The sequence below is a fragment of the Phyllopteryx taeniolatus genome, chromosome 8 (genome assembly GCF_024500385.1).
Source record: "Phyllopteryx taeniolatus isolate TA_2022b chromosome 8, UOR_Ptae_1.2, whole genome shotgun sequence".
NCBI classification, from domain to species: domain Eukaryota; kingdom Metazoa; phylum Chordata; class Actinopteri; order Syngnathiformes; family Syngnathidae; genus Phyllopteryx; species Phyllopteryx taeniolatus.
Genome location: NC_084509.1, coordinates 15,033,789 through 15,056,650, shown reverse-complemented (window position 1 = coordinate 15,056,650; position 22,862 = coordinate 15,033,789). Strand labels below are relative to the sequence as shown.

Genomic DNA, 22,862 nt, shown 5'->3' with positions numbered 1-22,862 from the left:
TCCATTTTCTTTACCGCTTATCCTGCACACACAAATGCATACACACATGCGCACGGACACACACACGCACGCAGCTGTACATACTTGAAAGTTCATGCAGCATCAATTTGAAAATGCATGTTAGACTTAAACTGTTACTTTACAATCAAAATACCCCTTTTTTGTTGTTTTTTATGTTGTTATATGGTAGAAAAACATTGTTTGGATTTGAGCTATCATAAAAGCAAAAAAATAAAAAAGCATAAAAGTGAACGTTCTGCTTGAAATGCATTGTTTCACAAAAAGCTCTGGTTTTGTTACTTGGAAATACGTATTTTCAATAAACTTACCTATGTTTAACTGCTGCCTACTAAAGAACGATAGAAGGATGTATGTATGAAGAATGTACTTTTTTTCCTGATGAAAGAAAAGGGTTAAATGTTTCTTTTGGTGGCTTCCATGTTTCTATAGCAATAGAACACAATTTTCTGTAGGCCTTCAAAAAACAGTCAAAATTGTCAAAAATGGCTAGGACTCAAGCTCTCAATTTCTGAAAAACGGCTGGCATTAAATGAGTTAATTAATGAATATTTAGTCAATTGGGTTAGTTCCACACACATCGCCTTTTGTTTCATAGGTTTGATAGTGATGCTGGTTATAAAGCACCCAGAGTCAAATGTTAATTTTAGTCTATGCTGTGGGCTGCTAAGAAAATGGATGTTCATAATTTGGTCACCCTTTATTTAAACCATGCAAACCTTTTTGACCCAGCCCCGAAAACAATCGGAATCGAGAATCGTTTGGAACCGGAATCGAAATAATGGACCGGAATCGCTCAAATTCAAATGATGCCCAACCCTAACTGTAACTGTTCACATTGACATGGGGAAAAAACATTTAGATAAATGTCACATTGGGCAAGAGAAAAATAAATAAAATAATCGGAATTGACCTGTCGTGTGAACCTACAGTGTGTGCAATCGGCTTGTTGGCGAGACAACATAGAAAAATGCTATGCAACAGAAAAAAAGTTGAAAATAGCCAACATTTAGGAAGGCCAGAGACAAATGAATCACCAGTCAGCATGCTGACATTCCAACCAATGAGTACTCACTCAGTGGCCATTTTAATATGTCACAAGGAGGCTGAATGCATTATTACGTCTGTAGTCATAACAAATAAAAAAATACAAACGTCTTTTACATATCAACATTACCACCTGCCCACCGTAATGATTATGCCCCCGTATTACATGCACCTGACCTACATCCTATGAGGAGCATACAGACTAAAGCTAGCCTGCTCCCACTGAATGCTATTGTTTACTTTTAGTGATGTCACCAGCACCACTTTCCGGGAGGGCCTCAGGGCACGTGGGTGGCGGGGTGGGAAAAAAAACGTGGAGATCAGCAGAACTTCGTGACAAAGAACTAGTGGCTCGCAAAACTGACCCAGAGGCTGGCAGCCCATCCCCAATGGATGTTACATACACACTCCCAGCCTGGCCAACAGAGCGAAAACAAAATGCAAAACATCTCACACACAGGCAAACATAAGAGGGATTAAATATTCAAATCAATTTGAACAAAACAGACTGGCATAAACACTCCACATCCCTTACAGATGTCAGTTTACATTAACTCACACAGCATAAATAAGCCTGCATTCTGCTTTCATACTGTTTTGCATTTATTTGTTTTGAAAGAATGTTCACAAATGCTTTGCATCATTCTTAACTGCAACAATTTTGATGCTCTCTCACAAAGGAGTCCCTGTTCATGACAAATACAGTCAGGTCCATAAATATTGTGACATCAACAAAATTCTCATCTTTTTGGCTCTAAACACAAGCTGGCCTTCCTGTTTTTGAGTAAAGCATGGTTGTGTTAGTGTCACAGCATGGGCCTGTATGGCTGCCAATGGAACTGGTGCCCTTGTCTTTATTGATGTGACTGCTGACAAAAGCACCAGGATGAAGTCTGTTTCAGCCAGTATTACAGGTACATCTCAATAGTGATTATCGGCCGAGCCGATTAGTAGGGCCGATGTTTGGCATTTTGGCGCACATCGGCATCGGCCTCTCTTTAATTAGACTGACGAGAACTTATTACTGTGTTATTTCGGCTCTGATGCAGCCACAGCGCGCCTCTCGGTCTGTGACTTCTCTCTTCGGCATTGTCCCCCCCACAGCACCACCTGATTGGTTACCCTTGCACAGCCACTGCATGGGTAACAGCCAATCAGCACGCAGTAAAAGCTGTGCAATGCATGCACAATGCGCTCACTCTCACACACAGGACAGAGAAGAGAAAGTTTTACGATATGGAGACGGTCCAGGGAGCAAATATCTGTTTCAAAAGTAAGTTAAGGCAACAGACACTACATAAATTTTAATAAATCCTAGTTCTCTACAACGCACAACTACTTGAAACACTACTACGAGCCCAAAGAGGTTAACACATGCAGCAGCTCAACTAGTTCGCAGTCCCTGCAGAAGTGGCTGTTAGTGTTAATCGCATGAATTTGCTGATAGTAAATGCTGTACTTTCAATCATGTAAAGCACATCGAGTTACCTTCTTTATTAAACGCTCAGTATAAATAAAGCTACCAGTGCCTTGCCTTGAGCTAACCCCCTCTAGTCGACAATGGGGGAAGAGGTTAGTTCGCAGGCTAACATCCACCTAGCTGCTAATTTGCCACTAACCATATTAGTGGTTTCGGGGAGAGTTTTAACTACTTAAAACATGGTTGCTCATAATATAGATAGTAAAACAGTCGATGATAAAAGTAAGAAGTGTTTGTGTGTGAGAGAGAGATAAATTCAGTTTTATTTCAGGGAAGCATGGATGTTGAAGGATGGCTAGAGAATATGTGGGTTGCGCGACAGCAAAGCATTGATGTCTAAAACTGTAAGGAAATAATGACTGTTTTACTATTTCTGCTGCTACTGGAAGGAGCAGGCAGCTGCATATGAACACATGAGAATGAGGGAAACACCCACAATAGGCAATGGAGAGAACACGATCCTTCCGCAGCAGTGTTGATGAGACGCTCAGCTCACTGCTGGCACATCACACTGGTGACCTGCTGGCCAGTAGCTGTGTTGAGGATGAGCTACATCTGTACCTCAAAGAGCCAGTCATCAACAGGTGTAGAGAGGGACCCACTGCAGTGGTGGACATCTGAAGTCATCACTTTATAAGAGCTGCTGACCCTGGGAACTCCCTGCACTTTTTGTTTTTTAACTTAAAACAAAATTATTATTATTATTATTTAAAACCTTAACATTTCAATTGTATTTAAATTTTGGAAAACTTAATTTACTACAGAAAACTTCAGGGAGATATGTATTTGTTAAAGTTTTCATTTAACTTTGCAAGAATGCTGCGGGGCCTGGGAGCTCCCTGTATTTTTTGTTGGAATTTTAAAACAAAGATACCTACTTTCTAAGATTACAAAAAAAAAAAAAAAGGGTACATTGCAAATTTAAAAAGCTGTTTAAAATGTGTGCTTAAAGGCATTTAAATAAAGTGCTTGAGTTTTTATTTAAAATTTTGATATTTTCCTCTTCACCGCAAAACGAATATTGGCTCAAATTATCGGTTATCGGCCTACTACTACTACGAATAATAATCGGTATCGGCCCTGAAAAAAGCATATCGGTCTATCACTAATAGGTGTCAGCTCACCCACAAACCTACTGTGGATCAGCATGGATGGATGGATGTATGGATAATGGAAATTTTACAAGGAGGTTTGATTATGGTAAAATGTTATTTGAATATAGAATGCTTATTTCTTAATGAACAAGTAGAACTTTATTCTCAGTAACAATGTAGTTTTCAAAACAGTACTTTACATAAAATTACAACTGAATACTTTTGTTAGGGGGGGACACTCGCTGTGCTCGGCGCTGCAGCTTTGGTTCGCTTCCTGTTATGGTCTATTCGTGGCTCTCAAATTTGTAGAACTGTGTGAGGCTTCAGGCTATGTCCCTATTGCATTTTCTAGTTAATAAATCATATCTATACATCGGCAGGCTTTTGTAGCAGAATTTATTTAGGTAGCCTGCAGCACAATTTATTTAGATTATTTATTTATTTATGTCATTTCAATAAATTAGACAGCTCTATCTTTATCTGGCTCATATTCATCCAAATGCTTCAGAACTCATTGTATGGTGCTTCACAGTGCAGATGGACAATGACCCAAAGCACACGGCAAAAGCAACCAGAGTTTTACGAGGCAAAGAAATGGAAAGCTATGCAATGGCCGTTAATCACCATCAATTAAGCATGCATTTCACTTGCTGAAGACGAAACTAAAGGGAAAATGTCCCAAGAACAAGCAGGAATTGAAGAGTTGTTGTTGAGGCCTTGCAGAGCATCAATGGAGATTAAATCCAGCATCTGGTGATGTCTACGCGCCGTAATTGACTGCAACCGATTTGCATCCAAGAATTAAAAAGTGGGGATTTAGGATACAGTGATATTGCAAAATTATTAAATTATTATTATTAATTATTAAATTGCCTCGACATTGTCGTTGTCTTGGTATGAAATGATGAGCCTTTGTGCTTAAAATTTTGTTTTGGGCCGGCTAAAAAGCAGCCACACCACTTAGCCAGGCTGCTAGAGTCAGACTACAGCACTCTACTTCCTCATTAATAATAGTGGCAATAGTGAGAAATAAAACTGTTTATAGCATCCACTGCACAGCACCATCTCCAGGCAGAGGAGCAGCTTCTGTGGCAGGCTGTTGTCACTGCCCTGCTCCGACAGCCTGGGGAACTCCTTCGGTCAACATGACACGCAACTTTTTAGCATCGTATGCCCATTTTATCCCCCCAAAATTAAAAGTCTATATAGCGCATTATACATAGTTATAAGGGAAATTAAAAAAACCTTTCACATTATATAAATATATAGCTAGGGGTTGTGAAAAAGGTAAAACTTTTATTCCAATATGAAGTGTAATGTCTCGTGTTACAAACGTACATATTACTTAAGATTTTCGCTGTTCACCCGAGAATTATGGCAACCTCGAGGGCACCGCCATATTGATAGAAAAACCATAATATCCAAAATATAGTGTATTTCGTTTTGATAGTTTCAGATGGGAAACGGGGCATAATTAGAAATATTCACATAAATTTAGCTGAAAATTGGTTGCACTTATTGGTTGCAGTTTTGTGGCATTAAACGACTACGTTTTTGGTCAATACTTAAGCGCCTATGGAAACGTCCATGAAATCCAAAATAGGGATTTCGTTCTAATATGTAAAGAGGGTGAAGTGCGCATAGGTAGAGATGTGCACATAAATGTTGGTAATTATTGGTCGCAGTTTTGTGACATTAAGCAACGTTATGCCTTTTCTGTATAGTGAACGTCTATTGCAGTGGTTCTTAACCTTGTTGGACGTACGGAACCCTACCAGTTTCATCTGGAGTTCACGGAATTCTTCCTAACTTGGAAAAACAAAATATTGTTTATTTCAAACTCAAAACAGGTATATATTTTATTGTCTGTGTAGATTCTCATCTTCCAGGTCATGCACAAAAGGAACCACGCATAAGTTGAACACAAAATCATTGTGTTAAAAGAACAAAACCAACAAAACTTTAATTTCACACAAAAAGAACAAAAGTTTCAATTAAATGAAAATGTACTGAAAGTGAATGTGAATTTTGCTGTTCCCCTTGGTAAGTGCCACTCTCATGTCAGCGGAACGGACTTTATTGTGAAAATTCACAACAAAATCTGTTCCTTTTCTTTATGTTATTTCTACAATCCTCGAAAAGAGTTCATGGGTAAGAGTACATTTTTTGGGCTCTTTTATATATTGGATGCACTGTCTGATGCCACAGCAATGCTATTCAACTCAGGTGTATCGTTGAAATGTTGTTAAATAAAGATAGTTTAAAAAAGAACAAAGCATTTCAACTTGAGGCGCAGCGCCGCAATGGTAAACACCCACCTTGACGCAGCGTTGCGTTTTGAACGGCATGAACACGGCATTCAAAATGCAGGGTAAAAAGGCTTTTACAGATACATGTAAGCACGCACACACGGTGTGTGTCGAGTCCTCCGTTGAACCCCAGCGACTGCCTCACCGAACCCCTGGGGTTCAGTCAAACTCAGGTTGAGATCCACTGGTGTATGGAGAGGAAAATCTATAAAATCCAAAAGATTAAGGATTCCGTTCTGATATTTTCAGAGGTTTAAGTTGGTATTATAGGTAGAGCTGTCCACATAAATTTTGGTGACAATGCAGCGTGAAAAGGTTTTTACTAACGGACACACGGATGCACGCGCACACATGCTATGTGTGTGTCCACCAAACACCTGGGGTTCGATCGAACCCAGGATAAGTACCAATGCTTTAAGTAAAATAGTCTTTTCATGGGGATGAAAAAGGAACTAATAGCCAGGAATGACAACTCTACATATTTCCAGTATGCCAGTTACAATTACAATACCTATATGTTTAATAAAGATTATACATCACAGTGGAGATCTGGAACTATTTCAATTTCCATTATCCCAAGTATGGGAAACAAATGAACAATGGGTAAAATGCAGGTCGACCAGTGTTTGTCCTCAAAGGTTCCGCTGAACTTTCAACAGAAACCTTCCCATTGTGACATTCCAAAACATGTTTTTAACACTTTAGTCATTATAGCAACTGCACTCCAATAGGTTCATTACAGGCACCCGATGTTGTGGTAGCACAACTAAACAAAAAACACACAATCCAGGTGGGTGCTAGCCACTGCTGTAATCATTGCAGAGGGGACGGGTCTCATGAATAATGTGGGTTAAACTCTTGAGTGCGTCCTCGCCATGACACTCAAACTCGAGCTTGCTTCTGCCCTTGAACCAAGCAAGTAGATTTCAAGGAGTTGGCCTGCTTTCCTCACATGTATGTGGGATTCAGGTAGGAAGGCTGGTCACAATTCAAAGGAGAGAAACCTTCTTTTCAGAGGAGAAAAGCCCGCAGGAATCACATCATGTAATGAGTATAATGGACTGCACGGGAGTTAACACTTAACAGGCGGGATACATTTGCCGTTAAACTGATAAAACTGATGGTGGCATCAAGGTTTTCGATTCATTCCTCCAATAATATGATTATCCAGTTCAGTCTAAATCCAAAGATTGTTTTAATGGGTGCTGAAGAAGGTAAGCATTAAAGGCTTAAAGGTAATAGTGGCGTTACCGAGGCAGGCGAAACGCTCTTAGGACAAGTAGTATTTTGCAAGGAAAGAACTCTATTACCCGTGCCTACATCAGCAGAGTTTCCATCAAGAGAGGATGTAGCTCCTTGGTAATTAGATTGTATAACACAGTTATTAGTCAGCACATTGCTACAATGGAGTGACTTACTTGGAAGTGCATGTCTTATCAGTGAGCTGCATCATCCAAATCAAAGGGCCTCCAAAAACAACCAAATTTTGGGGAAAATATGCCTTAAATTGTGAATACGAAACGTCAGCGCGTTTTGGGACGTCTGCACACCTCAGTGGACTTCATTTCAGACAGCATCAGATTACCTGTGTTCATTCAACAGATGACATTAAGTACTTTGACTCATTTTAAGCAGGAAAGACTACAGTGTTGACTAAGTACAGTACTTCTCAGCTCAGCAGCAGTATGCCAGTCGGACAGCAGTAGCCAAGTGGATGGTTGATCATAAATATTGCTTCTGTTAAGTGTTGTTTAGCAGTGTATGTTGGTATGTTTCTACTTAATCCTAGAGCTACAGCTATCAAATTGTTTTAAAATCGAGTACGGCTGCAACTAATGATTATTTTAATAACCAATTAATCTGTCGACTTTTCAATTAATCGGACAAAAAAAATATTTTTTAATTGTCATCCCTTTGTTCAAAAACAGGACATTATTTCAAATTGGAGAATCCATCAGAGAATCAGCAAAAATGTTAATCATCGTTTTCTAAAGTAAAAGCAGACGTTTGCTCATTTTATTTTGAGTAAACACAAAACATAATCAGTCTGCTTTAATGGAGGGCGACGGATTTCACAGAGTAGTAACTGTGGGATTTGGACAATTAGGTTAAACAAGTACTCTAAATCATCATCAGAATACAAACCCCAATTCCAATGAACTTGTGATGTTGTGTAAAATGTAATTGAACATAGAATACAATGATTTGCAAATCCTTTTCAACTTATATTCAACTGAATACATTACAAAGACAAGATATTAAAAGTTCAAACTTATTAAATCATGGACTTCGTGTCCTCTGAGTCATAGAGGGTAAGGACTATCCAGATTGTTATCAGCGCAAAGTTCAAAAGCCAGCATTTGTGATGGTATGGGGTGTGCTAGTGCCCATGGAATAAGTAACATCTGTGAAGGCATGCTTAAAAGTACATACAGGTTTGGAGCAACATATGCTGCCATCCAAGCAATGTCTTTGTCAGGGACGTCCCTGCTTATTTCAGCAAGTCAATGTCAAACCACTTTCTGCATGTGTTCAGGCCTTTTCACATTGCACTTGCTCAGTGTAAAATGCCCCCGCATCTAAGCGCAACATCGACAACAACGAGGGTGCTACCAACCCATATTTGGAAGTGCTGACATAGCAGCCAACCAGGAAGTAAAGGTTTTTCCCGTTAAAGAAAAAGTGGCATCTCGGCAAGATGTCACTGTCTTTTTCACAAAAGAATGCCCTGGCATTGCTCATTTTAAGGAGGAGGAGGAGACGAGCTGCAGGGGGGGAAAAAATATGGGTTCATCCCATTGTAATGGCTCGTCGGAACCTCTGAGAGTTTAGGCTTGTTCGTGTGCTACAGTTTTACAAAGACCACTTTGAGGTATATTTCAGGATAAGCAGAGATTTCGGGACAAAAAGAAACCTCATGTAATGGAGCGTCCTCCATTTTCCCTTTGCCATTTATAGCACAACTACGCCAAAATAGCACTCAGAAATCACTCCAAAAGCCTCTCTTCCATTGGAGGAGCTGTTTGACCTCACAGAGGCAACACTCCAGAATACAACATTTTTCTTCTCAGAATCAACTTTGTCAAGTATGTCAAAAACACACAAGGAATTTGTCTCCGGTAATTGGAGCCGCTCTAGTACGACAACAGACAGCTATTGTGATAAAAAAAAATACTTTTGAGACATAAAAACACCCTATTAAGAGTCATTGAGCAGTGAAAGGTTACCAGTAAAGTGTCAATGCTGATAGAATGACAATTGTGCAAATGATACAGTCCTCAAGCAATTTAGAGCAGTTAAAAATGACTAATAGTGCGATACTCTGGAACAGTGACAATTGTGCAAATGGTGCAGATAGTTCTCAAGGACACGAGTGGCTAGTATTGGTCATGATGTATCCTCTTCTTAAATTAACAGGTTTAGCTTTTTTTGTAATGCCACTACAGGAATGTACTAGTGACGGCAAAAAGGAAAAGTGATGATGATGACCATCAAATCGTTAATGAAAATGTATTATAATGTTAAGAGTCGCATAGTGGTGAAAGTGGTACATGTGTCTCTCTGCTGACTGTTCAATAAAATATAGCTAAGTCAATAATAACACTGCACCTTAAGCTTACCATGTTTAGTGTCAATGTGAAGAGTAAGTTATTTTTACACATGTATGACAGTTGAGAATGTTAACGAGTAACTGAAAACTTAAAACATTGCATATACTGTACAATTTATAATCAAATATGACACCATATAATAGATGGCATCACTTTTGACAACTGGTACTAATCATTTCAAATTATCTCAATGAAGTCGTACCAAGTCTGAGGCCTGGGTCAACGAACATATTCTGGTCAACTGTGGAGGTTAGACTTTACCTCATAGCACAATGTAGAGCATAATTAGTTGTATACTGTACCTGTCAGTGAAGCTGGACTGTGTGTCACTCATTGGGCTTCCGGTTCTAGATTTGAAGGGAAATATATCCGATTAACATTTTCCAGTGTGACGAGGTGATTTGGTGGAGCGTCCTTCTCTTGCATTCGTGACAAATGGCCTTTTCAAAAAAATTATTCAATAAATATAAAAGGAAGATGCGAGCAGAGATGCCGACGGCAAATATCCTCAATGTATTGGCTAGATGGGTCGCCGCAAAATGGATTAAAATGGTGCAGACCCTAAAAATGAATCAGGGCCTGGGTATCGGTGATAAATAACACTGCTGGCCCAAGTTGCATGCGTGTAACCCTCGCATTCACATCCCAGTTTTCGGATAATCCAACGTTACGGATAATGTGGCGGTGCAGTCAGCCTGCCACCACCCCTGCTCGGCTCGAATGGGGACTAAACGTCCCTGGGAGATCCTACGGATTCCTGCAGTCGGCAGTTTGCGGTTTGGTATCTCCTGCCCGATTCTGCCGTTACCATGCAGAGTCAGAGTCGTTCGATACCGTAATGTTTAAAACAAACGAGCACAACGAAAAAATATATAAAAACTGTGTATATGATCTAGAAGCTTGATTGAGAGAATCCTCAAAGGAAATGAGAGTTCAGTCTTGCTAGCTTCAAGCTAACAAAACAGATGAGTTCTATTGGGTGGGAAGAAGAAAAAAAAAAACTTTGTCGTGTGCCCTTGTTTATACTGCAAACTAAGCAAAGTCCGAATCCCGACGAGAAAAAAAATACTATATAAATGTCCAGTGGCTTTTTTTTTTTTACGTCCACGTCCTTTGAAGAAAACAAACAAAAAAAGTCTCCTCCAGGGGTGAGAAGAGAATCCGGTCAAAGTGTGTGTGTGTTAGCACCGCTCGACGCTCCTTGACTCCATGTTAGCAGAACGGAGTCACTCAGTCTCTCCGCACAATTCCTTCCCGTGGATGCAAAAGCAGGCTAGGCTAGGCTAGGTAGCCAAGCTAACGGGACAGAAAGTAACAAGCACTCTCCCGCGAGCTACTATTGGTGAACTATAACCCCGTCGAGGCGTTAAAACTTTCAGGGACGCTCGAGACGTTTTCTCCCAATGCTCGGCGTCATTTGTACGAGAGTAAAAAAAAAAATGTAAAACTGTGCGTGCCGCTAACAACGCCCTAGCTTGCTAGCCGCCGCAATACCAAACTTCCAGCAACCACTTCCGCCGGGAGATGGGGAAAACTCCAACAGCATCCCGGCTTCCGAAATGCACTAAAAAACCGAAACATATGCGGACAAAGTTAAAAGGAATAGCTGCATCACTATTTCATTTGTCATTAAATCACAGGCATACATGATACACTACGTATACAAGGCAAATTGTGATGTTTAATGACGTGTGACTGACACGTAAATGGAAGCCAGACAGGAGGGGTCGAGTCGACTACACGTACACAAAAAAAGTAAAAACTTTTATTCGCATTTAAATTAATTTCAAATATAAAATAAGATCCAATGCATAAATAGGAAACATTTACTGTATGTATTTATTTTAAATGAAGTTTCAACTTCTCATTCATCACCAGTCATATCATAAAGTACACTTAGTCAAGCTAATGACACCCAATCAAAGAGCTGTATTTATTCATTTTTTTTAAAGCATTTTTGTCATTTTTATTAAATATTGTTGCTGGTGAGTACATTGTAACGTTTGATACTGTATTTGACCATTTCTGGCAATTGCAGTACAATCTAAAGCTGACGTCTCACTGTTAAAACACTAAAGCAAGCATTTTAACCTCCCCTTATCCAAATTAACGTTCCGTTGTATGGGTATTGAATTATTTACGTCTCAGTGCTGAAACCATTTGATCTTTTTTACTCTCCAGTCGTGAAAACTGTATTTTTATTTGATCAAACACTTTGATGTCAAGCTTCACCAACTACTAAAAAAAAACCGTCGTTGGAGCGTTGCACTTTGTATATGAAAAAAGGAATCAATGTACAACTATCGTGCAGGAGCCACGTGACTCAACAGACCATTCATGTTAAACTTTATCACCATCTAGCGGACTTAAACGAAACTTCCACCACCGATGAATTCCAACGAATGAATTCCAATTCCAATGAAATTGGGACGTTGTGTAAAACGTAAATGAAACCAAAAATAATTAGATTTTTAAATTATTTACAACCCATGTTCAATTGAATACACGACAAAGACAAAATATGTAATGTTCAAACTGATGAACGTTAGTTTTTTTGTTTTGCAAATATCCTTCTCATTTTGAATTTAATACCTGCAACACCTTCCAAAAAAGCTGGGTCAGAGGCAAGAAAAGAATGGGAAATTTGAGAAATGTGTAACAAACACCTGTCTGGAACATTACACAGATGAAAATCTGCATGTATGTCAGCAAGGCCGAAAACCAACATTGAATGCCCATGACTTCCGATCCTTCAGGTGGCACTGCATTAAAAACCGACATCAGTGTGTAAAGGATATTGCCACATGGGCTCAGGAACAGTTCAGACAACTATTGTCAGTTAACACTGTTTGTTGCTACATCTACAAATGCAAGATAAAACTCTAACATGCAAAGCAAAAGCCATATATCAACCACACCCAGAAATGCTACCGGCTTCTCTGGGCCCAAGCTCATCTGAGATGGCCTGATGCAAAATGGAAAAGAAAAGTGTGCTGTGGTGTGGCGACTCCACATTTCAAATTGTTTTTGGAACTCATGGACGTCGTGTCCTTCGGGCCAAAGAGGAAAAGGACCATCCAGTTGTCAGGGCATAGTTCAAAAGCCAGCATCTGTGATGCTATTGGGGTGTGTTAGTGCCCATGGCATGGATAAGTTCTACATTTGTGAAGGCACCATTAATGTTGAGGTACATACAGGTTTTGGAGGAACATATGCTGCCATCCAAGCAAATCCTTTTTCAGAGACATCCCTGCTTATTTCAGCAAGACAATGCCATTGCAGTAAAATAATAGAGTACTAGACTGGCCTTCCAGCAGTCCAAACCTGTCTCCCATTGAAAACATGTGGCACATTATGAAGCGTAAAATATGACAACAGAGACCCCGGACTGTTGAGCAACTGAAGTTGTACATCAAGCAAGAATTCCACCTACAAAGCTCTAACAATTAGTGTCCTCAGTTCCCAAACATTGATTGTTGTTAAAAGGAGAGGTGATGTAACACAATGGTAAGCATGCCTGTGCCAGCTTTTTTGGATCGTGTTGCAGGTATCAAATTCAAAATGTGTGACTATTCGTAAAATAATAAATAAAAACCTAAGTTTATCAATTTGAACATTTAATATCCTGTCTTTGTAGTGTATGTAATGATTAAAATGATTTGCAAATCATTGTATTCACACACTGTTATTGGAATTGGGGTTTGTAATTGCTTAGTTTAAGCAATAAAGCAAAGTTTAACACAACCACAATTTACATTTAAGCTCTGTAAAGCAGTCACTAGTTTTGTATTCATTCAGGAAATCAAAATCTTTAATGATGCTGTGAGATTTACAGAAGAGAATCAAAAATGACAATACACTCCTAAAAGGAAGGCACAAACCAGTTCAACTTTTTGCTTGATTCACAATGCTGCTCACCTGGCATTTGGTATAATGGCAGCTGGGTAAACAGACTTGTGCTGAAACCAATGAAAGGACAGGTGTTTTAGCATGTTACTGCACCAATTAAAATGCACTAAAATTAGGTAGAAGACAACAGATTTACATACATTCACCATACACAACTTTAGGTACACCATATAACAAACACTTCACCACCCTCAAGTAAAGTACCTTTAATCAAAAATGTCTTTAACCCAATGATAAAAGTCAGAATATGGTTTTACCAAAATGGAAAGCATCCCATTGCATAAGAGAATACAGAGCAAAAGGACAAAAAGGAACTAAGACAAAAGCTTAGAAGAATGATTAAAAGCTAAATGAGTTAAACTTTCTCCCTGAGTAAGACCTCAACATCTGTTCACAGTGTCATACAATAAAAAAAAATATATACATTTTAAAAATGACTCACACATGGATTGAGATGATTACAAGTTGTAAACAAACAGTGCCCAACATTTTTAGACACTTTTTGCTGTGTTTACTGTAACCAAGAGCAACATTGTTTTTTTTCTTCTTCTTAATATACAGTGGAAGCGCCGAAGATAGACCTATACATTCACTGTTACAGAGTTCCCAGTTAGTCTAATTTAAAAACATTTCCCCCCTACCATCCATTTTCTATAGGTCTTGTCCTCATTGTCACAACCATTCACGCCAACAGTGGATTAAAAAAAAAAGGCTACAAATGGCAGGTGTTTGTGATATCAAAAGGCGATAAATAAATAAAGCCCTTTTCCACCGTTGTGCCCTATAACATGTACAACTCCATTTTTTTTTTAAATTTTCAATAGAAGTAGTAAAAAATCTGAGATCATGTGGTTACACACCTTATAACTTGTATGTGACTGTTAAAAATTAACCAATAACATTGAAATAAACATGTTAAATGGGAGTCAGCACACACCTGCCACCATTTGATGTGCCTCTGGTTAACCCCAATTAAAGTTCAGTTGTTCAGTTCTGGTTGGTTTTTGACTCCTCTTCCCCAATGATGCTCATGTTTATTTTATTTTATTATTTTTTTTGCGTGGGAGGAAGTACCAGGTGAAAACCCACGCAAACACAGGCCGAACATGCAGAAAGACCAACACTCAGCTTTGAAACCCGAACCTCCCAAGTGTGAGGCAGACCTGCCACTTGATTATAGATTGTGCTACCCATTGTTTTTCCTAATTAAGTAGACTCAATCTGTTCCCTTGTCAAAACATTCTGACACAACAAAGCGTCATTAAAAAACTAAAGTAAAATTGCTCACTTTTGGAAGGTGCCTGACAGACATAACTGAGGGAACAAGAGACTGTTAGCAGGTTCTCTTAGTCAATTTCATACTAGTCATTATCCAGTATGGTGATAAAACAAAGATATACAAACTTTTGATGGATTTTTGTAGCAGAGACTTTGGTTGAACACCAAACTTTGGGGCTTCAAGTGAACAGTATTAGGTTTTGGTTGTAATGACTCACACAAAAATTGTGCTCCATTACATGATCTTGTACACAAACAGTAGCTGCCATGGGAGTCACTTTTTTGTTTTTTTTTGCTCAGTTACTGTAACCAAGTGCAACATCTGTTAGTGCTTTGGTTTCCAACCACATACTGTAAACCAACTCTGTAATGTTTGGCCTGTACCTTTTACACAACAACCAAACAACATCCTAAAGTGTTTTTTTCCCCTTTCTTACTCCCCAGAGGACATATTCATCTCAATTACATTGAAGTTGTCCCTGTGGTCAGCATTCAGTCCTTCTTTCCTTTGTGACCATTAGCAGCCTCTTTTCGTTCCCTCTGCTGCTTGTGCCAATTCTTGCTCTTGCGGACGGTGAAGCGAACAATGTCCACCATGAACACCCAGGATAGCGCGTACATGGCCACGCCTCCGCACTTGATGAAGAATCTGGGCCTCGGCGAGATCAGCTCACAGTACAGCATTGTGCCTCCCACAAAGATCCGCATCAGCACGAAGAGCAGCACAAACAGCGCGTCCACAGTGTATGCGAGGGGCGTGCCATAGCGTCCCGTTTGCTTGAGGAACCAGCGAGCCTGAAGCAGAGGGTTGGTGATCTCGCTGCCGAAGAGGACGGCACAGCCCTCGATCCCGGACTCCCCCAGCCAGAGAGTGAGCAGGATTCCCAGGATGGTCATGGTGTGGTGGGCCAGCATGACGGCTCCCTCGGTACGGAAGTAGACGCACCAGGCCATGTCAAAGACAAAGTAGCCCAGGCTCAGCAGCATGGCGCTTATCTGCAGAGGTGTGTTCTTTGTACCTTATACAAAAACAGAAGTTTTCACATTTGTGAAATCCTTCCATTTATTCTCCATACTGCTTCTTCCGTACAGGGTTGCAAGTGAGCTGGATCCTATCACAGTTGACTTCATGCAAAAGGCAGACTACACCCTCGACTGGTCGCCAGTCAATCTCAGGGAACAGGAACATTTTAAAAATATACTTAAATAATTATTCAAATAAAATATATTGCACATAAATTTGTTATTAAAAAAAATCATACCTACATAAATGTTTAGAAGAGTTCTTAAAGATTAAATGCAACGCACTGAATTGCCAGCCTCCCCAAAAAACAAGAACTATTTAATATTGTACTTCATACAAACATACCACAATTGCATAATTAAAAAATATTTAAAAGAATTAAACAGTTTTTGCCACAATTCAATGGACGTTGTGTTGCTCCTTCTGGTGGATGTGCCTTGACCACCTGGGGGCATTACAGTAGTACAATACAGACATACAGATATACATTGCAGCTCCTTAGCAAGCTGCAGTAATATTATTTGTTTCTCGCAGAGGATACAGAAAAAAATGCCTGTAAGTATTGTTGTATTATCTGTCTACATGTGTTGCTCCAGCGTTTGTGTTCAAATAGCCGTTGCTTAAATTATAAGACGTAACACCGATGCTATTAGCCCGTCTGTGCCGTTTTTTTATTGTGTTAGGAATAAGATAGTGGACTTCAGTAAGGCAAAGTTATGAGGTTTTGTTAAATACCCAACATGTATTTCACTTTTTTTATGTTTAGTTTGACAATAAACTTCCACTGGGAGTGGCAACTAGTGATGCACTGAAATGAAAATTCTTGACGGAAACCGAAAACCAAAACTGAGGAACCCAGGGCCGAAAACCGAGAGCCGAAACACCAAAATAAATTATAAATTCATCAATCAAACTTTATTTGTGCTTTTCATAGAAAAATGCAACACAAAGTGCTTTACATTAATTAAAATATGAAAATAAATCAAATTCGCTAATTATTAATTTCGAAAACTATGCCAGTTATGAGTAAAATTGCATTTATAGCTATGACTGCAGAGTTGCCAACCTATAGAAATACACTTCCAGAACAATTTGTCTGAATTTCCATATTTAAAAAAATTATGTCAAGAACATTACAGCAGTACAGTTACTGCATGAATATATTATGTAATAGGATAAAAAAGAAAATTTGCATACTGTTCAATTTCACAACATAATTCTTCCTGCATAATTGTTAATAAATTATGGCTTTAAGATTTGTTATTTCAAAGTATTTATTGCATCAACCTTGTAATGCCAGACGGATTTGCAGCCAACTGTCTTCTCTTGCATGCTCTTTTTGTATTTCCTGTATCCACTATTGCTCCTGAAATGATGCAAATTTCCACCTTGTGGACTAATAAAGGTTATCTTTTTTTATAAAGATGTATTATATTAACAGGGATCTCGTTTGATGTGCGTCCCACGTCTGAGACGCACAATAGTTAGCACGGATGCATAAAGTACGATCAGTTTGCGTTTTAGGAGGCAGAGCTGTGGCTTAGTCCACCGTCGTGGAGCTGGAAGCAAATGGTTGTCTGTGTCTTGTTTGTTTCTATGTGTCCTGCGATTGGTTGGCGACTGGTTCAGGGTGTACCAAGCCTCCTGCCCGAAGATAGCTGGGATAGGATCCAGCAGCCCGTGACCCTAGTGAGGATAAGCGGTTAAGAAAATGGATGGATGGATGGATGTTACGAGTGGTTTGTCGAATCGATGTTTTATTGAACATTTATGCTTATTTCACATTTATGGTTCATTGATGGAACTATGTCATTATCAAACCATGAGTTGGTGCGTGTACGTAATAAAGTCACTCCCCAGCCAATTTAACTTGATAGTCAGTCAGAGGTGTCCACACTTGCGCGCGCCGTCTTTCAATGTGTTCAACATGTGACATGTTATTTGGGTAGTTTTATTTCAATGAAAAAAGTATTTCGGTCCAAAACCAAAAATGCACTTTTGGGCTATTTTCAACCAAAACATTTCAGCAACTGACATTTCAGTGTATTACTAGTTGCAATTCAAAACTTGAAGCTTTTTTTAATTTATTTTTTTAAGAATTAATTATGAGAAACTTCTGCTTGTTGTGAAGTTAGTTGGGTTGAGTTTAATGCCACCATAGAGTGCTCGTGTCTCAAATCTTTGCTCGCAGGTCAAAGGAAAAATATCGGTCGAACAACTGCTCGTATCTAAAGTCGGGACACTCGTATCTCAAGGCACCACTCTACTTGGAGAGAGGTATTTTTGAGGTGGTACTTGGTGTAAAAAGTCTGAAAACCACTGATCTACAATATTCCTCCTACCTGGATAAGTGAAGGGCCAGGGTCCATCCACATAACCGATGTAGGCCGTGATGGAGACAGCCAGGATGCCGTGCAGCAGGGTGACGAGACGACAATTCCATTCGCAGCTGCGACGGCCGTTGACATGACACAGGGCAAAGTAGAGCGACGCCCAGCCGGCGAGGCTCAGGAGGACGCCGAGCACAACCATGTTCTCCTCTGAAGACAATAACAACATCCCGCTCATTGAGATCACTTACAGTAGAAGCACTGTGATATGCTCTCTCCAACAATTAGCCTTTGCTTGTGCAAGAATAGCACAAGCAGGCTCTTGAGGGTCCAGTGGGGTGAGGGGACGTCTCTCCGCTGGCTGTGACGTTTGTACCATGCAGCTGGATGGACCAGCCCTCGCTCCATGGGCAGCACACTCTCTCCTTGTAGAATGCAAAACTAGATGAGAGATGACTGGGTCTCAGACGTTCAGATCTTGAGCAACTCGTCAACAAATTTGGAAATGTCTGTTATTGGTGGGAATAACACAGTAATTTCAAAATTCCAGGAATTTTCAAAGTTGGAAACCTTCACTGGTAATGAATGTGAATTACAGTGGACCCCCGCTATTCACAGGGGATAGGGGCTGGGGCGGACCACGATAAGCGAAAATCTGCAGATAATTGACATCCATTATAATTGCATTTAAATTTAAATGCCAAAATTCTTTGATAAGCGGGGATAAACCACCAATAACCATTTTCGGGATAGGTTCCCCCACAATAAATTAAAAAAAGAAAAGAAAAAGAAAAAAGTGAGTCTTTTTTTTTTCCCTCCTGTTCGGCTGTTAGGTCAAGCAGAAAGGAGGATCTGGATCCCTTTTATGCCGGAACAGTTTTACTGTGTCACCGTGGACTTTTTAAGCTACCGCTGTGGTTTCTTAGTATTTTGATGGATATCTATTGAGAATCAGTCGAACAGAACAAGGTTTCTAGAGGGGAGTGAGAAAAGAAGACAACAAAAGACAAAGCACTAACCATAAACAAGATCCATCCATCCATCCATCCATTTTCAACACCACTTATCCTGGTTAGGGTCACGGGACGCTGGAGCCTATCCTAGCTGACTTCGGGCGAAAGGCGGACTACACACTGAACTGGTCGCCAGTCAGTCACAGGGCACATTCTCACATTCACACCATCACTGAGTGGGAACTGAACCCATGCTGCCCGCACCAAAGTCAGGCGAGTGTACCACTACACCATCAGTGACCATAAACAAGATGAGGAAAGTAAATCATTATATCTCAAGAACAATGACACATTAGATATGTGTTGTATGGAGCAGCAGTGCTACACTCTGTGAGGGAATGACAGGACAAGGACAGGAGGGGAAGCATGCAGGACATGGGTCGTGAACCCGGCTGTACAACTGAAGTGTGGGGGGAGTGGCTATGTAAATTATAAACATCTATGGAGACGAGCATGTAAGTGAGGCGATAGTCAATCAATTTGCATATTCATGAGTTATTTGTCGCAATAATTGCGTGGCCCCACACCCAGCGAATAAGTCCCAGGGGTTGTGTGTCTGTGGAAACAACAGTGAATTGACACTGTTTCGCATGCACAACGACTGACAGAAGTGTCCTGTAATTGCTGTGCCTGCACCGGGGACGACCCCAACCAATCAATCATGAGGTGGGGCGGGCCCAGGAGTCCACCCGAGAGCAGCCCTGAAAAATTTTACAGTGAGTGGTGTAAGAGTGAGTCTTGATGTGCAAGTTGTGCATCACTCACTACAATAAACCCAAATGGAGTCATCCAACTGCCACCCACTGGTCAGCCATCTTAGTTTTGAAGGACATTAGTTTGCAACTACAGCAGCTGAACAGTATGCAGTGTATGTGATGACAATCTGATGAAGGCTGCGCATTTTTGACATCGAGACTCAGGCAAATAGAAGAAGACAATTTTTGGCAAGCTATTTTGGAACCCTAAAGGCCTTTTCACACTGCACTTAGCAGAGCGCTGTGCATCCCACCCAATCAATTGAGAGGCGGGATAAGGCCCAGGGGTCTACCCGAGAGCAGCCCGGCAGACGGGACACGTCCCACACCGAGTGACCCAGGGCGGTCCGCCGGCCCCACCGAGGCGCCCCGAAATCCGGCCACCCAGCAGGGGCCGCAGGGATCCAATGCCACCCAAATCCAACCACCCCACCCACCACCTCACACGGAGTCATCCCATCCACCGGAACCCACTGGTCATCTTAATTTTGAGAACTTTTGGGATCCACTGACTGTTGTGACTAATGTGCAACTTTGACAGAGGTCCACTGTAATGACTACTATGCATAAAAGGGTTTGAAATATAGTTGGGCAAAGCATGTTTGGGCATAATCCTGATCAAACCAATAGGATTTCATGCACCTTTTCATCATTTCATGGACCTTTTTGCTATATTGACCATTTTTAATTTTCTGCAAATAAATGCTCTCAATCAGTGATTCTCAACTGGTGGGATGGGACCCAAAGTGTGTTGTGGACAGGTAGAAAAACATTTATAGTATAACAATTCAGACTGTTAAAACTGTTACAGTTGCTTTGGTCTGCAGCCTTGATTTTCTAAAAAGAAAATAAACCATTAATGTTGCACTTTCCTGAAAAGATCAGTACCAAGATGTAAGTTTTGGTACATGCAGTTGTTCATCCTCAGTTTCTCAATGAGGTACTCTAAAAGGCATTTGAAAACATGTAAGTATGAGTAGTTATGTTTCAAAAATGATATTCATATTTTGTCAAAGGCTATTTTTGAACAATACGTGTTCTTTATTGTTCCTGACTTCTGGAAAAGTGCGTCGCAACTTTGCTACAATAGAAAAATGTGGGTCCCAGGGCGAAAACAACTGAGAACCAATGCTCTAAACAACAATATTTGCATTTGGAATTTAGGAGTTACGCTGTCAGTAGTATAGAATAGAACACATTTTACTCAAATATATATCTATAAATAGCAACATCAGAGACACTGATACGTTCGTAGTGGTCTCAATTTTCCTTTCTCGAGCCGTATTTTTAAATCAATAAAAACACTGTGCTGGTGTACCTAATGAAGTGTCTGTTGAGCGTATATCACATCACACATGACAATCAACGGTTTTCTAATGACATACTGCCATGTGTTGACTATTTGAGGCGTTTTAAGGCAACCAGTTAATGAACTCGCGTAACTTATCCCGCTAAAAAGGTGAACCGGCGATATAAATTCCTTTGTTTAATGTGGACGTTACAGCAACACATGGCTGACATAGAAAAATGTGGGTCCCAGGGCGAAAACAACTGAGAACCAATGCTCTAAACAACAAGGGATGCTGCCTCGTTAGCCGGGGCAAGCTAACATGCTATCAAACCGCACTGCCCTTTCCCACACATTGTCAGCCGGTAAAAACAAAACTATTATTACCTTAATGGCGCACATGGGGATGAAGTGACATCAGATATCTAATGTCTATGTATCATAAACGTTAGCTTGCAGTCGTCGCTAACTGTTGTGCTCCATCATCATCATTAACTCGCATCATTTCGTGTGTTATTCCATTATTATTATTATTTTTTTTTTGCAATACAAGACGGTTGTCTTTCTACTTCTTCACCCTTCTGTGCAATGGATGGATGCTTTAGCTTTTGTTCTACAGCGACACTCCGAGGTCAGGCAGTGGCATTACACACAAATTGTGTTCCAAACTGACACCGGATGGATAGAAAGATATTAGAAATAAGATATTTTATTTATCCGGTAAGTGAAAAAAAAAGTTAATTTGTTTATGGTTATACGTAATACATAGGTATTGATATATTTTAAGGCAAAAAAAATAATACATATACAGTGTACACACATACAGTATGCATATACACATATGTATACATATGTACACATACTGTACTAAATATGTCAAATTAATATCATTCACACTAGACACTGTTTATACCATCGATATTCGTGCCTCTCAATTTGTACTCATTGCTCAACAATGACCTCTGTGCCTCACAGTTCTGACGACAAGGGTTCAAATCCGGCCTCGCCTGTGTGGCCTTTGCATGTTCTCCCCGTGCCTGCGTGGGTTTTCTCCAGGTACTCCGGTTTCCTGGCACATCCTTGTCTGGTGACCAGTTCAGGGTGTACACCGCCTCTCGCCCAGAGTCGGCTGGGTTAGGCTCCAGCACGCCCGCGACCCGAGTGAGGATAAGCGGTTTGCAAAATGGATGGATGGATGTTCTATATTATGTACACCAATGTAAATTTGTAAATATTTCCGGCGTTATATCTAATTTCCGTCATGGGACGAACAAAGTATCTGTCATTCATCTAGCCATATAGCCATTTTGACCTCTCTATCTGCTTGGAACAGGTAAATATATTACATATTAACTGCACAACGCAACATGTAAATGCATTTACATCAGTGTTGTCATTTTCCCTCATAGATCTCTCAAAAAGAGAATCTGATGCACTACTATTATTCATTCATCTTCTTTGCCGCTTTTCCTCATTAGGGTTCTTCTTATTATTATTGATAATAATAAAAAGGATTTATTTCAGTAGCATGGTGGGTGCCATGACTGCTTCACAGTTCTGAGGTTCCTAATTGCGGAGTTTGCACGTTCTCGTGTTCGTGTGGGTTTTCTCCAAGTACTCCAGCTTCCTCCCTCATTTGAAAACATGTTGGGTTCATCGAAGACCCTAAATCGCCCATAGGCATTAAAATGAGTGGGACTTGTAGT

At 40.2% G+C, this 22,862-nt stretch overlaps 2 protein-coding genes across 5 annotated transcripts in view; both read right to left on the bottom strand.

The window, feature by feature from the left end:
- The window catches only part of arhgef12a (Rho guanine nucleotide exchange factor (GEF) 12a), a 76,787-nt gene extending 65,547 nt beyond the window's left edge, over positions 1-11,240 (bottom strand). For both annotated transcript variants that reach the window (XM_061781632.1, XM_061781633.1), the window contains exon 1: positions 9,862-11,240. In XM_061781632.1, coding sequence (XP_061637616.1) covers positions 9,862-9,893 — 32 coding nt within the window. In that variant the 5' untranslated portion in view covers positions 9,894-11,240. The remainder of the gene's footprint in view (positions 1-9,861) is intronic.
- A 2,112-nt stretch (positions 11,241-13,352) lies between these two features.
- Positions 13,353-21,725, bottom strand: tlcd5a (TLC domain containing 5a). 3 transcript variants are annotated; one of them, XM_061782537.1, is made up of 3 exons: positions 21,544-21,725; positions 18,113-18,541; positions 13,353-15,765 (listed from the first exon to the last, which is right to left on the bottom strand). In XM_061782537.1, the coding sequence occupies exons 2-3, from the start codon at positions 18,336-18,338 to the stop codon at positions 15,239-15,241; spliced, it is 753 nt and encodes a 250-aa protein (XP_061638521.1). In that variant the 5' UTR covers positions 18,339-18,541; positions 21,544-21,725; the 3' UTR covers positions 13,353-15,238. The 3 variants fall into 3 exon arrangements, with proteins under 3 accessions (XP_061638521.1, XP_061638522.1, XP_061638523.1); XM_061782538.1 differs by having other exon boundaries at positions 18,113-18,525; XM_061782539.1 differs by having other exon boundaries at positions 18,113-18,310.
- Between the last annotated feature and the right edge of the window lie 1,137 nt (positions 21,726-22,862).